At 49.9% G+C, this 15,196-nt stretch overlaps 1 protein-coding gene across 4 annotated transcripts; it reads right to left on the reverse strand.

The window, feature by feature from the left end:
* Positions 1 to 1,895: 1,895 nt before the first annotated feature.
* Positions 1,896 to 13,597, reverse strand: TYSND1 (trypsin like peroxisomal matrix peptidase 1). 4 transcript variants are annotated; one of them, XM_036928770.2, is made up of 5 exons: positions 12,599 to 13,596; positions 11,211 to 11,275; positions 10,474 to 10,604; positions 9,247 to 9,432; positions 1,896 to 6,672 (listed from the first exon to the last, which is right to left on the reverse strand). In XM_036928770.2, exons 1-5 carry the CDS (start codon positions 13,466 to 13,468, stop codon positions 6,455 to 6,457), a joined length of 1,470 nt encoding a protein of 489 aa, XP_036784665.2. In that variant the 5' UTR covers positions 13,469 to 13,596; the 3' UTR covers positions 1,896 to 6,454. The 4 variants fall into 4 exon arrangements, 3 of the variants coding, with proteins under 3 accessions (XP_036784665.2, XP_036784663.2, XP_036784664.1); XM_036928768.2 differs by lacking the exon at positions 11,211 to 11,275 and having other exon boundaries at positions 12,303 to 13,595; XR_005033257.2 differs by lacking the exon at positions 11,211 to 11,275 and having other exon boundaries at positions 6,656 to 6,672; positions 9,247 to 9,343; positions 12,303 to 13,597.
* Positions 13,598 to 15,196: the final 1,599 nt, after the last annotated feature.

The raw sequence follows: 15,196 nt of genomic DNA on the forward strand, positions 1-15,196 counted from the left end.
GCTCCCCAGCCCTGGCTATGCCACCTTGGGCAGATTACCAACCTCCAGCCTTTATGCATATAAGTAATAATTCCGTTCCCAGTTGGGCAGGCACTCATTGAATGCCTGGCACTGGGGGATAAAATGGAGAACAAAATAGTCCTGGTTTCTGCTTTCCATCCAGGTAATAGTCTGGGGAAAGGCAGGTATCAAACAAACAAGAACATTTATCACCAATTGCAGTAAGAAAAATTGGGGGCAAAGGAAGGGTGCCAAGGCCTCTCTACAAGGATGAGAAGGAATTAGCCCTGGGCAGAGAGGAGAATAGTGTGCTCTTGGTGTGCAAAGATCCAGAGGCAGGATAAAGATGAGAGCAGGGACATTGCAGAGGCAGCCAGAGCACACAGAGCGGTCAAAGTGGTACAGAATACAGTGGCCAAGTGTGGGCAGGGTGGACAGACCTCCAGGCCCTGGTGAAGACTGTCCCTATCATCTCACAGGTAATGGGATGCCACTGCAGGCCTTCAAGCAGAGGAGTGACAGGTCTGAGTTCCATTCTATGGTGAAAGGGTGGAATGGGAGGGCTGCCTGAAATGGGAGGAACTAGTGAGAGAGGTAGTCCAGGGAGAAAAAGGATCCTCGAGTAGGATCTACAGAGAAATGGGTAGATTCAAGCTACCACCTGGCAGTAGGGTCAAGCTAACTTGGTGACAGATAAGCCATCTTCATCTATTTAATGCAAATATTAGCACTTACCCTAAGATTCATGGATGAGATTTAATGAGATCATGTATGTGAATTGTTTCAGCATGGTGCCTGACACACAGCAGCAACAAATACACTGTGGCCAAATATTGCAGTATTTATGGGCAGGTTAGCTTGCTCAAGGCTATGCAGTACATTGACAGCTTCCTGGCTCCCAGGCCAGTTCTACTGTAAATACTGCCAATTGCCTTCCCAGTTCTCTTGAAATGTTCACACTAGAAGTGTCCTGTTCAGTAACTTTTCCAAAAGCTGTAGTCAAAGACCTTGTAGCCACTACCCCTGGTAAAGGGAATGCTGTCATCAATTTCATCTGGAAGACATCTGTGCCCAGAATGATCTTGAGCTGAGAGGGAAGCTGGTGTCCTCCCATGAGCATCCCACCCTTGTTATTAGCCCACCTAGCCCAAGCTCTACCTTCCCTGGGAATCCTTGCCTCCTCCTATTCTGGCTAGCATCCTGCCCCATGAATGCAGGCTGAAGGAGGGAATATAGTTAGAGGTGTGGGAGTCTCACCTCCTTCCCTCAGCCCCCGGAGTCAAAGACAAGCAACCATGCCCGAGTGTGGGTACAGAGTGCCGGTGGCCCTGCCTATCCTAATCCTGCCCCACAGGGCACAGCCAGAGAACCCAGGGTGTGAGCAGCAGGCCTTCCATTTGTCCTAGACTTTGCACATTTCCCAGTAGCTTTTATCTCCTTTTTTCCCTCCTGAAACCCATACAGGAAAGTAGGGCAGGAGTTAAACTCTGACTGAAGAATACAACGACCTTTGACCAGCTCTTTGGGGCAGAGACCTTGCTTTGAGGACTCTGGCACTGACCCCAGCACCTGGTTCCTTAGGAGTTCACTAATGTTTACTTAAATGAATTATTTTTTTAAATTAAGGTATAATTCACATACTGTAAAACTCAGTCCTCTAAGTGTGTAATTTAGTGGTGTGAAGGTTGCCCAGCTATCACTACTACTTAGCTCCGGGACATTTCCATCACTCCAAAGAAACCCCATGTATATTAGCAGTCTCTCCGCTTCTCCCTCCACCTCGTCCCCTGATAACCAGAATGATCCATATGAAACAATCCTACCAGTACTCTTAGAAAAACAATAGCTAATATTTATTGAACACAAGCTGAGTGCTTTGGATAGCTTCTCAAATGTACTTTTCACATGGGTCCTCCAAAGTAACTTTAATAAAAGATTAATAAAAATACATTGAGGATAATGGAACCATGTTTCTGACAGAAGGGAGGTACAAATGTGAAAGAGGAGAGCCAGAATGAACCTTATAGAACTGAATTCAAATTGGAACTATTCCTGTTAACTCATGGCTTAGGAGGGGATAAATAGAAAGATAGCTGCCCAAACTCTGCCCCCAGTAGGGGGTCCCATGTGAAGACAGCAAAGGCTTTGCAGGGAGAAAACTTCTTATCTGGATCAGGCCAGACCGGTCCCAACCAGATCCCAAGGTGGACATAATCAGAACAGAACTGCCCAAACCACAGATCATCGTGGGAAAGGACATGCTCACTGAGAGGGATGAGCCTGTGAATCAAATAATCCCCACCTAGCCAGTCAAAGAGGTGCCTCCTAGCCAGAATGTAACATAAAGGCCCCCCAACTAATGGATCAGGGCCTTTGTCTACCTTGACTCTGGCCCACTCCTCGCTTGGAGTATATTCAAATAAAAACTTTCGCTCTGCTTTGCTATTTTGTCTCCGCCTCTCACTTCTTTGTTATGGTGGAGACAAGAACTGAGGAGTACAAACTCAGCCCAATAACCAGGAGATACCAAAGGAACACAAAACTAGTGTGAAGGACCTCTCACCAGCCAGCATTGGACAATTTGAGCATCAAAATGAATAATAATAATGATAGATCATAATCCATTGGATAAAATATGAATCTGCTAGGCAGAAAAATAAACGTGAGCGGGTGAAGGGAGAATAAGGCCAGAAAAGCCCACTGAAAGGGACTCCAAAGAGTTAACCAGATAAAACTCGAGGGCCAGAAAGGACTCCCAGAGTTAGTGAGTTAATCTGTTAACTCCAAAGGTCAGGAGTTACTTGGAAAGTCCAGATATTCCCCAGATAAGAAAAGTATCTGAGCACAGCCCAGTGCCTTCACTGTGTCTATTAGATCATGCCATTGTAAAATTTACTTTAGCCTACTGAAAGGCCCAGCTTATTCTTTAATTTAACCTATATGCTGTGTTTTCCTCTTTCTCCAGCTCTTAATTCAAGTAACTTTGTAACCAGGGCAGAAGACAGACTTAGAAGTGTAAATAAACCTATGTGGACAAAGAATGCTGACATCCCAAACCAACATAGTGACCTAAGTTATGAATCACCTGTATACATCGTGCTTTATGCTGACCCTTACCCAAAAAGGCCCTATAAAACCCCAGACCCCAAACCCTTAAGCGCACCTCCTCTGAGGTTGCTCACACTCCCCTTTCTTTGAGTGTGTCACTCTGTCCTACTTCAGATAACTAGGGAGGGGCTGCTGAGAGCTCTGATTTGGGGTTGCAAGTGCTGGTCACCTGGGTGACCCAGACGGGACTGCAGCTATTCAATCATGCTCCTTAGAAGTCTGCCTGAAAATTTCTTTTCTTTGCCTTTGGAATTCTCAGAACATAATGTCACTCCATCCAGTGCTCTGAGGCTCCCCCAAATCCTGGGGTGGTGGGGCATAGGTCCCACACTGTGCAGATCTGAGCCGACACTGGATGCCAGGTGACGCGAACTTTAGGAGTTGGCAAGGGATTATGCCCTTATGCTGGGCAGCAGTTCAATGAGCTGCTTTTTCCTCCCTCTATTTTTCCTTATTCTCTGCTTTATTCAGGTAAACCTTCCTTTGCCTGTTTTGACTCTAGCCCACTCCTCCTTTGGAATGTAATCAAACAAACCTGCCTTTGGAGTGTAATCAAATAAACCTTGACTCTGGTCCACTCCTCTCTCGAAGTGCATTCAAATAAATCTTTTACTTTACTTCACTACTGTGTCTCTGCCCTTCAGGTCTTTGTTGCAGCAGGGACAAGAACCAAGGAAAATAAACTCAACTTCCCCAACATATCCACGAAGAATACTTATCAATTACAAAGAAAAAAAGGAACTTCAGAGTGGGGAAACCTAGCAGATACCATCTTACTCAAATTATCAACATTATCATCTGTAGGGGGACAAATCAACACTGTACACCTATCAGTAGGACACAATGATAAGAAGACTGCATCACTAATATAGCCCAGCTAAAGATCCATATCCTGAATCTAATCAAGAGGAAGTATGGACAAACCCAAGCTAAGGCACATTCTATGAAATGACTGCCCTGTTATCTTCTGGAAGGTCAAGGGCATCAAATGCAAGGAAAGACTGAGGTGCTGAAAGTCAAGGGGGAACATAGCCATGGCAAGTGGGTGCAACTCATGATCCCAGATTAGGTCTTTTTGTATTAAAGAACATCTCTGGGGCATTTGGCAAGAAGGGAATGCGGCTGTCTGGGTGAAAGGTGTATGGGCATTCTTGCAGCTTTTCTGTAAGTTTGAAATTACTGAAATAAAATTATTTTTTTTAATGAAGAAAGAATATATTCTCCTCTCTCTCTTCCCCCATCACTAGCCAAGTATAGAGGACCCAGCAGAGGACTCTGAGGTCCCAGACCCAATGACAGCCACGAGAGGGAGGAGCCTGGGTCTCTCACCCACTACTGCTCCCTTCTTTCCCACCAGTACACTACTTTGGACTCGACATGAGTAATAAACTTCCGCTGTCTTCAGCCACTGAGATGGGAGAAGGGGAATCTTTCACTGCATGATCCTAACTCATCCACTTATTCAACACCTGCTGTTCCTGTCTACAGGACCTGCTGTCCTGGGTCCTGAGGTCCCAAAGACACCCCAAGGAAATACCTTGTCCCTAAATGTGTCAGCCACACTGATCATCACCTCACCAGAATCCAGGCACCATCAGGCCTCTCTCTCGCTCTGCCCTGCCCACGTCGGTCAGTCCCTTTTCTGCCACAGCGTGCTCTTCTCCATGCCCACCAGTCCTGTTGTAGCCGAATCTCCCTCACCAGGGCCACCAGGGTTCTCCAGCCTCTGATCTTTTCCCTTTTCAGTTTTCTCTCCACTTGACAGTGCCAGACATGCACGTGGTTTCACACTTAGTTGTCCCAGCTCCTACAACTCTTAGCCTACAACACCATCCCTACTTTCAGTCTGCTCGGTGAACACCTGTCCTTTTAGGCTTGCATCTCATGAGTCACCTTGATGAAGCCTTGCCTGATCCAGCCTCCCTGAGCCCCTGGACAGTCTTCAATTTGGCCAGGACAGAGCCACCCTGCTCGTTGCACTAATGGGCTGACATACCATAACAGCCTGAGCTCCTTAGTACCCCCACATTCTGGAATAAATCCTCCCTCTCCCCTCCCAGAAAAGTCATACCTCAGCCATAACCTCTGCCTCCATTAGTCTACAATGGAGTTTTTCTTAAGCTAATGTTGCCCTCTGGACCCATTTCTAATCTGCAAAGGGAAGAACAACCATCTCAGAAGTGTTTTATGGTTGCCCAGAGGTGGCACTCAGCAAATAGGTGCTAGAAACAAAGTACTCCCAGTGATTCTCTCTGCTTAGAATTACCCCCAAGTCATCCCCACTGGCATTCAACCTGTCAATGATTGAACCATCATTTCTTCAGGGCCTGCAGGTGCAGGGCCCTGGGCACACAGTGTATGTTCCTGATGTACAGGGCTGGTCTTAGCTCCTAGGGCCTCATTTACTTTTGAATTCCCCAGCTCCCACTCACCCTGGGGCCTAGCACATCCCAGGGACTCTGCAAACACTTCCTGCTGGGCCAGGACCACCATCTTCCAGAATCTGCAAGCCCCACGCAGCGCTGACTGGCACTATGACCAGCTATCAGGACAAGTCTGGCTCCAAACTATCCCCTAAGATCAAACCCTGCCAAGAAAGCAGGACAGAAAAGATGTATTTCTGTGCCTGGTGCTTTTCTATTCCTGATCCAACCCCCACAAAGAAAGAAAAGAATCTGATATATAGAAGTATAGAGGTTCTTCCATATGTCCTATTTATTCCCAAACCTCAACCAGACACATTCTACCCAACAGCCCTGAGGCCCATTTCATGGGCTGGAAAATGAAGGCACAGTGTCAGAATGCCCCTGTAGACCAGCAACCCCTGACATGACCCAGGAGTCCGGACTCTCGGGGCTGCCCCTCCCTGTAGGTCTAATAGAACAAGATGCTCTTTGCCTTGTCTCTGGACTTCACAGCTGGCCTTCTCTGCCGAGGTTTTCTGAATAGCCCCCAAGCCCAGTGAAGCAGCTGCTCCAGACCACCAGCAGCCATCAGGAGATGGAACAGATTAGAAACCAGGGCCAGCCCTGCCTTCCAGCCAGTATGTGCCTGTAAGAACCAGGGCTGTGGTGCAGTTGTACTGGGCTCCCCAGAAGGGGACATAACAAGAGCTGGGTCTACTATCAGGGGCAGAGAGAGTAGGGGCTCAGGAAATGCCCTGAAACAGGTTGCTAGGTTGGAGACACAAAGAGAAGTTTGATGCAGACTCCAGAGCTGAACCAGGTGGGTGGTGAAGGGGAGGCAGCCCAGCTGGGGTGTGCCATGCCAGGGTCTTGAAACTTCCAGCCTTGGCACTGCCCGGGCATAAAATGGTTGTTCTTCTCTCCAGAGGAGCGACACAGCCTCAGAGCTTACTCCGTGGAGCCTCTTCCAGGGGCCGCTGCAGCCGCCACACCACCCTCACCGGCTCGGCGGCCTGGTCCAGCTCGCGGAGGCTGCCCAGGTCGCCCGTCTGGCTGTACCGCTGCAGGGCTGGCTGGAGCACTGTGATGGGAATGCTGAAGTTCAGGTGGGGGTAGGTGGCCCCTGTGTTATTGTCCCGGGTGTTGCTAGCAACGATGCCTGTTGAGGAGGCAGAGAGGAAAAGAGGGTGTGAGCCAGATGAGAAGGGAGGGCCATCAACATCCCGGAGGCCCTAGAACACTTGGGAGCTTGAAGCCACCTCACAGGGACTGATGCTGTGTTCCCTTCATGGACGCTGGATCCCCACACCCAAGTCCCCCCTCCCAGCTTTACTTTCTCCTTAATACTGTCAGTGTCTAACACACTACAATTCACTTAATTTGTTATCTTTCTCTCCTACTAGCATCAGCTCCACGAGGACAGGGCTTTTGCATTTTGTCCATGCAGTCTCCCCAGCACCTAGCACTGAGTGGCCCCTCAATAAGCACTGCTGAGGAATGAATAAATGCATCAGACCCACAGTCAAGTTCTTCTCGGCCTGCTCAGTGTATGTGTCTGCATGTATATATCTTGTTTTCAGACAATCTCAGACTTACAGAAGCATTGCCAAAATGGTATATAGAGTTCCTACACACCTTTCATCCAGCTTTTCCTTATGTCACCATAAAACCAAGAAATTCACCTTGGGACACTGCTATTAACTAAAGTACAGAACTCACTTGGACTTCCCCATGGTTCCCATTCATGCTTTTTGTCCCAGGATCCAATCCAGGGTCCCACACAGCATTTAGTTGTCACGTGTCCTAAGTTTCCTCCAATCTGGGTCAGTTCTCCAGTCTTTCCTTGTCTTTCATGGCCTTGACACTTTGAAGAGTACAGGTCAGTTATTCTGTAGAATGTCCCTCCATCTGGATTTTCTCACAGTAAGGTTCAACTTATATATTACTGAGGAAGAGTACCACAGAAGCAACATGTCCTCAGCACATCGCATGAGAAGGGAGGGCCATCACCATCCCAGAGGCCCTAGAACACTTGGGAGCTTGTGTATATGAGGTATATGAGGTCTTTAAGCATTACTTGTGACATTAACCTTGTTCACTTGGCTAAGGTAGTATCTGCCAGATTTCCCCACTGCAGACTTATTATTTTCCCCTTTGTAAGTCCTAAATATTTTTGGATTATGCAAGTATCTTCTACTTAAACTTTAGGATCCACCAGTAGGTCCTATCTGTAGCAATTCCTACTGTGGTGTCCTAACAGTGATTTTCTATTTCCCTCACTTCTTCTATACTTATTAATTGGAATTCTTCTGAAAGGAAGAGCTTTCACCTGTCTCCATTTTAAAATGTATTATTCACTCGTATGTTTCTATCAGTGCATGCAGTCATCCTTTTCTTTGGGTAGCAATCTAACATTATTGCTACTTGTTTTGCAGCTCAAGTTGTTCAAATGGGAGCTTCTTCACGTTGGCTCTTGGTTCTTTCAGCAACTGACACGCTTATAGTCTTGCTGTTGTTACTGGTAGCATCTCCTTCCTTTACAACATCCCAAGGAGCTCCAGGTTCATCTTGGATTTTCCCTGTCCCAGCCCTGGAATCAATTAGTTTCTAGTTCCTTTATTAGAGAATGGCTCTTAGAAACCAAGACCTAGGCTCTCGGTGTACTCACTGCAACTGTGGTGTCCCTGCATCGAGCCCCTCTCAGCATACAGAACTAGGAGATACATGTATTTATCTGTATATATATGGGGGGAAAATGGAATAGAGACTATGACAAACGGATCTAACTGTACTACCCATGAAACACACAACCACACACTAAAGGGAAGAAGAGAAGAGCTGACCTAAGAACCTTCAGGAAACAGTGTTTTGAATGGCCATATTAATGTTAAAGACAAAAAGAAGTGTACACACCCAAACACTATACTCTAGATGATGTGATTCTCACAGGGGTGTGGGTTAGGAATATGAAAGTACTTAATTTGTATAATCTAGTTGAAGAAATAAGTAACTCCCATTGTAGCTAGCAAGAGTAAGACAAGGCTTCTCACTACAGGAGAAAGCAGCCAGAAATAAGAGAAGAAGGACCTTTTGTGCTGGACTGCAGCTGGAGGTGTCCATATGGACTCACAGTTGGCCTTTTTTTTTTTTTTAATAAACTAGTTTAAGACCTGAATTACCAACAAATTTTAATTGAATGACTTAACAACCACATATAAAAGAAGGCAGAGGGGGAGGCTTCTTATGAAAAACTGGAGAATCAGCCAGCACTAGGCCCACATTCCTGTGATGAGGCACAATGTGCTGGAGCTGAATGTTCACCCTAGTTCACCCTTGACCCTCTACTCCCCGCTGACTTTGCTTACTCATTCCCTCACTTTACCTGGCCAGCCTCTGCAGGCTTTTGAGTTTGCAACCCTTGAGCTAATCCACTCCTGAGTTTCACAGGTCAAATTAAGATTGACTTACCTAAAGTGGTGCAGTGTCTTAGTGACAGAGAAGGGACCAGAACTCGGATCTCTTCCCTCCTAGCTCAGCATCCACCCCACTCCAACCTCAGGAGCACACAGCCTGAACACCATGGCTACTACTTCCCAGGCATAATAAGGCCCACCACCTTCCAAAGGTGGCTTCCAGAAGGTGGCTCCTAGGTCTGGTCACTGAGCATTCACTGGAAGGGGCTGAGGCTCTAGCAAAGGGAAGAAGGCTGGGAGAGGGCCAAGGAGTTAGTTACCCAGAAGATCGCCTGAGCTGGTAGAGAAGAGGGGTCCCCCACTGGAGCCACCATGCACAGCACACGTGGTCTGGAGCATCACTGGTGTATTATCCACCTGCACCACAGCCGATAAGATGCCCGAGGTCACTGAGGGCCCGCAGGCCTGGCCGAAGATGCCGAAGCCCACCACACTAACAGTCTCACCTGCCAGGGAGGGAAGCAGGGTGAAGTGGGAGAGCCTCCTCTAACAGGACTCGCGTTCCCTAACCCCATTCCTGCCCTCTCAAACTTCCAAACCCTCTCTGCCCTTTGAGTTTCCACTCAGATCCTCCTGCCCCCAGAGAGCTTTGCAGAGCTCCCCACAACAAGAGGGGGGGACCTCCACTGAGTTCCCGGCACTGGATCTGCTAACCACTCAGCATCAGGCTGTTCTCCAGCCCTCATTCCCCTGCTGCACAGGGGAGTCACTTTTTAGGGTTCCTAGCCACTAGCCAGGTGCTCAGTAAAGGTCTTTGGAATTAACACCCATCTCCTCTTGGGACTATGAAGTCTCTTGGTGAAAAAAAAAAAAAAAAAAGGTGAGGATTACAAAGCAACCACCAACCCCATTTACCAAGTGCTCTGAACACACAAGGCATGAGCTAAGTGTTTTATAGGCAATATCTCACCCATTCTTCACAACACCCAGGAGTAGGCAGCATTAGCCCCATTTTACAGATATGGAAACTGAGGCAGCAACCATTACCTGCCCAAAGACACTGGGCTAGTGACAGAAGAGATGACAACGTGCAGTCTTTGTCATAATAGCACACTGCATTCACAAAGCAAGGCCTCTGCTACTTCTGTGGCAGCACCACAAAGCCTTACTCAAATAATGCCACTTTTCCTCCAAAGTGCAACACCTCTCTGACCAGCCTGCAGCGTGAGCCCCAAGGCTTAGCACTTGCGACACTGCTGCAGGGCCACAGGAAAGCAGCATGCTTTTCCCTCTGCCAGGGATTCCACCTGCCCCCCCCCCACGACCTTGGGCATGCTGGGCACAAGCAGGGAAGCCTCCAAGAGCAACTCCAGGTAACCAGGATGACTTTAGACCAGCTTGATGCCACCCTGACTCCACCCTTACTCCAGCAGGGAGGGGGAAGGCAGCTGGCTTAGGGAACTGGCCCTCATCAACAGGGTTAGAGCACCCAACATTGCTTTTCCTTCCTGGGGTCTGCCCAGACCAGAAGGCCCTTTGTCCTTTACCTTCATGGAAATGCTCAGCAGGCACAGGTATGGGGACATCGCCTAGGTCCTCCTCCAGGCTCACCACTGCTATGTCATAGGGAGATGTCTCCTGGGTGGCAAATACCACATGTCCCCAGATCGTAGCACTCCTGGGAGCAAGGGAAACAAAATGCAGGCTAGCTTTCTGACCCTTTAGCACTGAGAGGCAGCAAGATGAGTGACAGTAAAAGTTGTGGACTTGGGAGTAAAAAAGTTCTAATGTCAGCCCTGAAATATAGTAGGCAGGCAACCCTGGGTGTGTCTTAGTTTTTCTATGGTGTTTCCAAACATGCTTTCCAACGTAGAGTACTTCTCTGTAATGCTTCCTGCACTTCACCATGATCATAAACACCTGACACCTAGTGAGCACTGTGGGCCAGGCCTGGTAATATGTTCTAGCATTTCATTTAGTCCTCACAGCAGCCCTGTGAACTATACACCGGCATTATCTCCACTTTAGATAGTGCATTTGAGACCCAGAGAGATTGAGTAACTTCCCCAAGGTCCACAGTAAGTGGCCAGGGCAAACCAGTGTTTCCCTTCACTGCCTCATTTGATACCAACAATCCTGTCAGTTGATAGGGCATGATATGATTTCACCCCTCTCAGTCTCTGTTTACATATGCTAGGACTTCTATTGCTCTATGTGCCAGGCTCTGTTTCAAGATTACATGTCAGCTCATGCTGAGGCAATTTAGACAAATTAAGTGACTTGCCCAAGATCACACAGGGGCTTCCTGTTAACACACTGCAGGGGTAGCTTCCAGATCTGGTGGGTTCCCTAGGAGCAAGAGTATCGGGGATGCAGAAACAGCAAGTAATTGGGAACCACATACACACACAAGAAAATTCTCATCATCAGTTTTCCATAAAGGCACAGCTGTCCTGTTGGCCAGCAGGGACCTCTATGACAAAGCCAGGCTGAGTTAACATCAAAAATTCAGTAGAGGGATTTAGAAGGGCGTGGGCCACAAGGCTAAGGCTGAGCTAGACACAGGAGGTCCAGAATTAACACCAAGGTGCTATATTGCTTTGGCCTAAGTTAAGTACCTGGGACTCCAGAGTGAAAGCAGAACATATACTAGAGAACCAAGCCAGGAAGCCAAGACTGCTATCCCTACTATCAGAGAAAGTGGAAGGAAAGGAGGCCAACTGTGCTTTTTTCTTCAGAGAGGGAACAAATGACCGTCTGCAGTCCCAGCCTGGTTCCAGGATCACCCAGATTCTTCAAAATGTATCTATTTGCCCAGGCCCCACTCCCATATTCTAACTGGTAAAACCCCACATCTGTCATTTTAATCTAGCCTGTAAGTTCTGGTTAAGATCTAAGAGATCAAGTAACAGTCCCCTTTTATTGGGCCAACAGGGCAGCATCCTGGGCCCCTGGGACTTCACTACCACTTTCAGGGAAGAGAGGACGGGGTTAGGAGGTCTCCTCTCAAAGGACTTAGAGGTGTGTGGGTGCAAGGCTGTGAGACAGAGAAATGGCCCAAAAGGAATCCAGACTGGGAGGTGGAGCTCAACAGTCCGGGATGCTGGGATGCCCCCGAGATCCCAAATCTGGTGTTTCCTGTTATCTTGCCCAAGCCCCATTCACCCCCTACCAGAGGCCCTGAAACGCCCCACCTCCCGCACTGGGGCCTCCGGGGGCCAAGGATGAGGAGAGGGTCCCAGGTCTCTATGTGCACTACACTACTAAAGCATCAGCTTGACACCAGAAGGCCTCCCTAACCCTCAGGATTATGACCTGAGACCCAGACTTGAGACCTGGTGAGGGGGCAGAGTGAGGGCAACCTTGGGGGCCTTACTTGGTGGAGGTGGAGCGCACCAAGACCCTGGCAGCCTCCCGAGGGGCCACATGCCGGCAGGTCACTACGAGGTGGGGCGCCACAGCCACTCCTGACCCCCATATAGTGCCACACTCCACTAGCACCGCCGTGGCTGCCCAAAGGGGCCCGGGGTCTCGGAGAGGCACACCCCATGGGGAACCCATCTCCTGAGGCAGGAGGGCAGCCAGGGCAGCGGTGTCGGGGCGCAGGCGGCCGAGTGCGGCTCTGGCGGCACGGAGCAGAGGGGCTGCAGCGCACAGCAGCGTGAGGCCCACCCATTCGCGGGCCTTCCAGCAGAGGGGCGCCGCCACGAGGGCCACGAGCGCCCCGGCGGGCCGCGCCGCAAACACGCCGCCGCCCTCGGTGCCCGGCAGGCAGCGCGCGTCGGTGAGCAGCAGCGGGCCGGTCGCGTTGCTGAGCACTCCGCGGCTGAGCGTGTTGAGAAAGATGTCCGGGCAGAAGGTCCCGAACGGGGAGCCGCAGGCCAGCAGCGGCGCGCCCTTGGGCACGGCCCCGAGAGGCGCCACGGCCACGGCCGGCCCGCACTCCTCGGCCGCCTCCTCCGGGCCGCGCTGCACGCGCAGCAGAGCGAACCAGCCCAGCGCTCTCAGCTGATCCTCCTCGTCGTCTTCCGACACCTCCTCGTCTGGCGCCGCGCTTGCGAAGCGCCACTGTTCGGCTGCCTCGCCCCCGAAGAGGAGCGCGAAGTGGGCCCGGAAGGCCGGGCAGCTCAGCAGCAGCAGCAGCTCTGCGGGGCGCGGAGGCCGCAGCGGCAGCCCGCGGGCCGGGCTGGGAGGGCCGGGCTCCAGGCCAGCGCACTGGGGCGAGCACAGCCCGCGGCGGCCCCGCTCCGCGCGGCCTGCGGAACTCACGGCCGTTGGGCCCCACTGCACGCTCAGGCGCAGGTCGTCTCCGCAGCTGCCGCCGGGCAGGAAGGCGGCGCCGGCCGCAGTCAGCACGCCGCTGCCGGCCCGCAGGAAGGGGGTGAAGATGCCCCCGTGGCACAGCACCAGGCCTGGGCGGCGGCTCAGGATCACTCCGCTGCAGCTCCACGGGCCCGCCTCGGGCTGCCCGGCCCGGGAGGCGCTCACCACACAGCCCGCCTGCTCGGCCGCCCTTGTGGCGGGCCCCCACTGTCGCCCCATGGCCTCCGGAGAAGCGCACCGGGGCTTCCCCGTGAACTAGGAAACGAGCGGGAGCCCGAGCCGAGGCTGGCAGAGCCCACGCAGAAACACCGAGCCGTAAGCAGGAGGTGCTGGCACTGACTCAGGCCTTCCTCGTGCTCCCGATTGGCCGGGCTTGGGGCCGAGCCCTGATTGGCTGATGCGGCTGACCGCCCCCCTTACCCGACACCCTCACCCCGTCGCCGTTTTTCCAGGCCACCTGCGGGACGGAGAGAGCGGAGCAGCCCGGAGGCTGACCTGGGAGAGCTATCGAGTGGCTTTACTGGGAGATGGGGCGGGAGGGAGACCCTCTGAGCCTAGTCTCTTTGTTCGTTGGTCTGCAGCAAAGTAAATAGAAGTGAGCGCCGACGTGGCTAGAACTTACCCAGGCCTTGAAAGAACCTGTCCGCGTCCGCCCGGGTCAGTTGGCCTCTGACCCCTGGGACATCGACACAAAGAAATCCTTGGTAAATTCAATTTGAAATTTCTTGAGTAAACCCTACATCAGTCCACCAGGGGGCACGTGTCTCACAAGATAACACCTTGGGCCCTTTTATGCCAATGGCCCACACATCTCAGGGAAACTGGGCTTGCTTAAAATTTAAAAAGTGCACTTTAAAACTGATGAGCAGCTCAAGTCAAAGTTTTAGTTAAACAACACTGCATTTGGGAGTATGCACACTGCACAAAATGACATGACCATCACCCAGGACTTATCTAGGTCAGGGACCAAATTCTTTTTCCGTAAAGGGCCCAGCACAGTTCAGATTTTGAGGACCATACATGAATACTCAACTCTGCAGTTGTAATATGCAAAAGCTAAAGGAATGGCATGGCTGTGTCCAATAAAACTTAATGGATATTGAAATTTAAATTTCATATAATTTTCATGTCACAAAATAGCATTCTTTTTTCTCACAGGTCACACAAAAACAGGCAACAGGCCAGACTTGGACAGGCCATGAACCATACTTTGCCATCCTGATTTAAGCTAATATAAAACATCCCTGCTTTTCCAAAGAAGCATCCCTGAGGACAAAGCAGCAAGAACAAGTACAGTTTTTTTGCAGGACTGGGAAGGGTGATTCAGGATATCCCTAAAGCAGTCAACACAAGCTAGACATTTTATGAAGGTCTATTTATCACTATCACTAAAAATACACATTCATTTTTAATAAGATTTCATATATGTCAATAATGAAAAAATACTAAATTACTACTTAAATACACAAACTCTGTCCCATTTTTGAGTGAAACCAATGCTGCTTGGTGGATCCCCAGGACAATATGGGGCAATCCCAAATAATGCTGCCAGAGGCACAAACCTGTTTAAGAATGGGAAACTGTCCAGTATAGTATGAAGCAGGACTGAAGTTAGCAGTCTCTCATATTAGGCACTGTCCTAGTCTTGCCAAGATGTTAATGAGATTTTGTTCAAGTCCACCATGTCCATCCCATTGTAGAGACAAGCACCATTCCTGGGACCACTGCATGTTCCAAGGCTCTCCAACAGTACAGCTTATTACTTCTAGTGTAGTATGTCAACTGGCCTAGCCTCTTCTTTCTTCCTGGCAGCAAAATTTGAAGTCTCTCACATCCACTGTATTTCTTCCCATAAGGAAGAACTTTTGCTCTCTGCCCCCCAACAATAAATGTCATATGTTCAAACTCATAATAAACCAATGCCAAAAAAAAAAAAGGAATGAGATA

The sequence above is a fragment of the Manis pentadactyla genome, chromosome 8 (genome assembly GCF_030020395.1).
Source record: "Manis pentadactyla isolate mManPen7 chromosome 8, mManPen7.hap1, whole genome shotgun sequence".
NCBI classification, from domain to species: Eukaryota; Metazoa; Chordata; class Mammalia; order Pholidota; family Manidae; genus Manis; species Manis pentadactyla.

Bases quoted from the DNA above. Each gene is read 5' to 3' on its own strand.
- TYSND1 (XM_036928768.2), bottom strand. From the start codon at position 13,468: ATGGGGCGACAGTGGGGGCCCGCCACAAGGGCGGCCGAGCAGGCGGGC. The intron at 10,605-12,302 runs GTAAGGCCCCCA...CCTTGCTCCCAG, and splicing joins GTGCGCTCCACCTCCACCAA to GAGTGCTACGATCTGGGGAC. The intron at 9,433-10,473 runs GTAAAGGACAAA...CCTCCCTGGCAG, and splicing joins TGCTGAGCATTTCCATGAAG to GTGAGACTGTTAGTGTGGTG.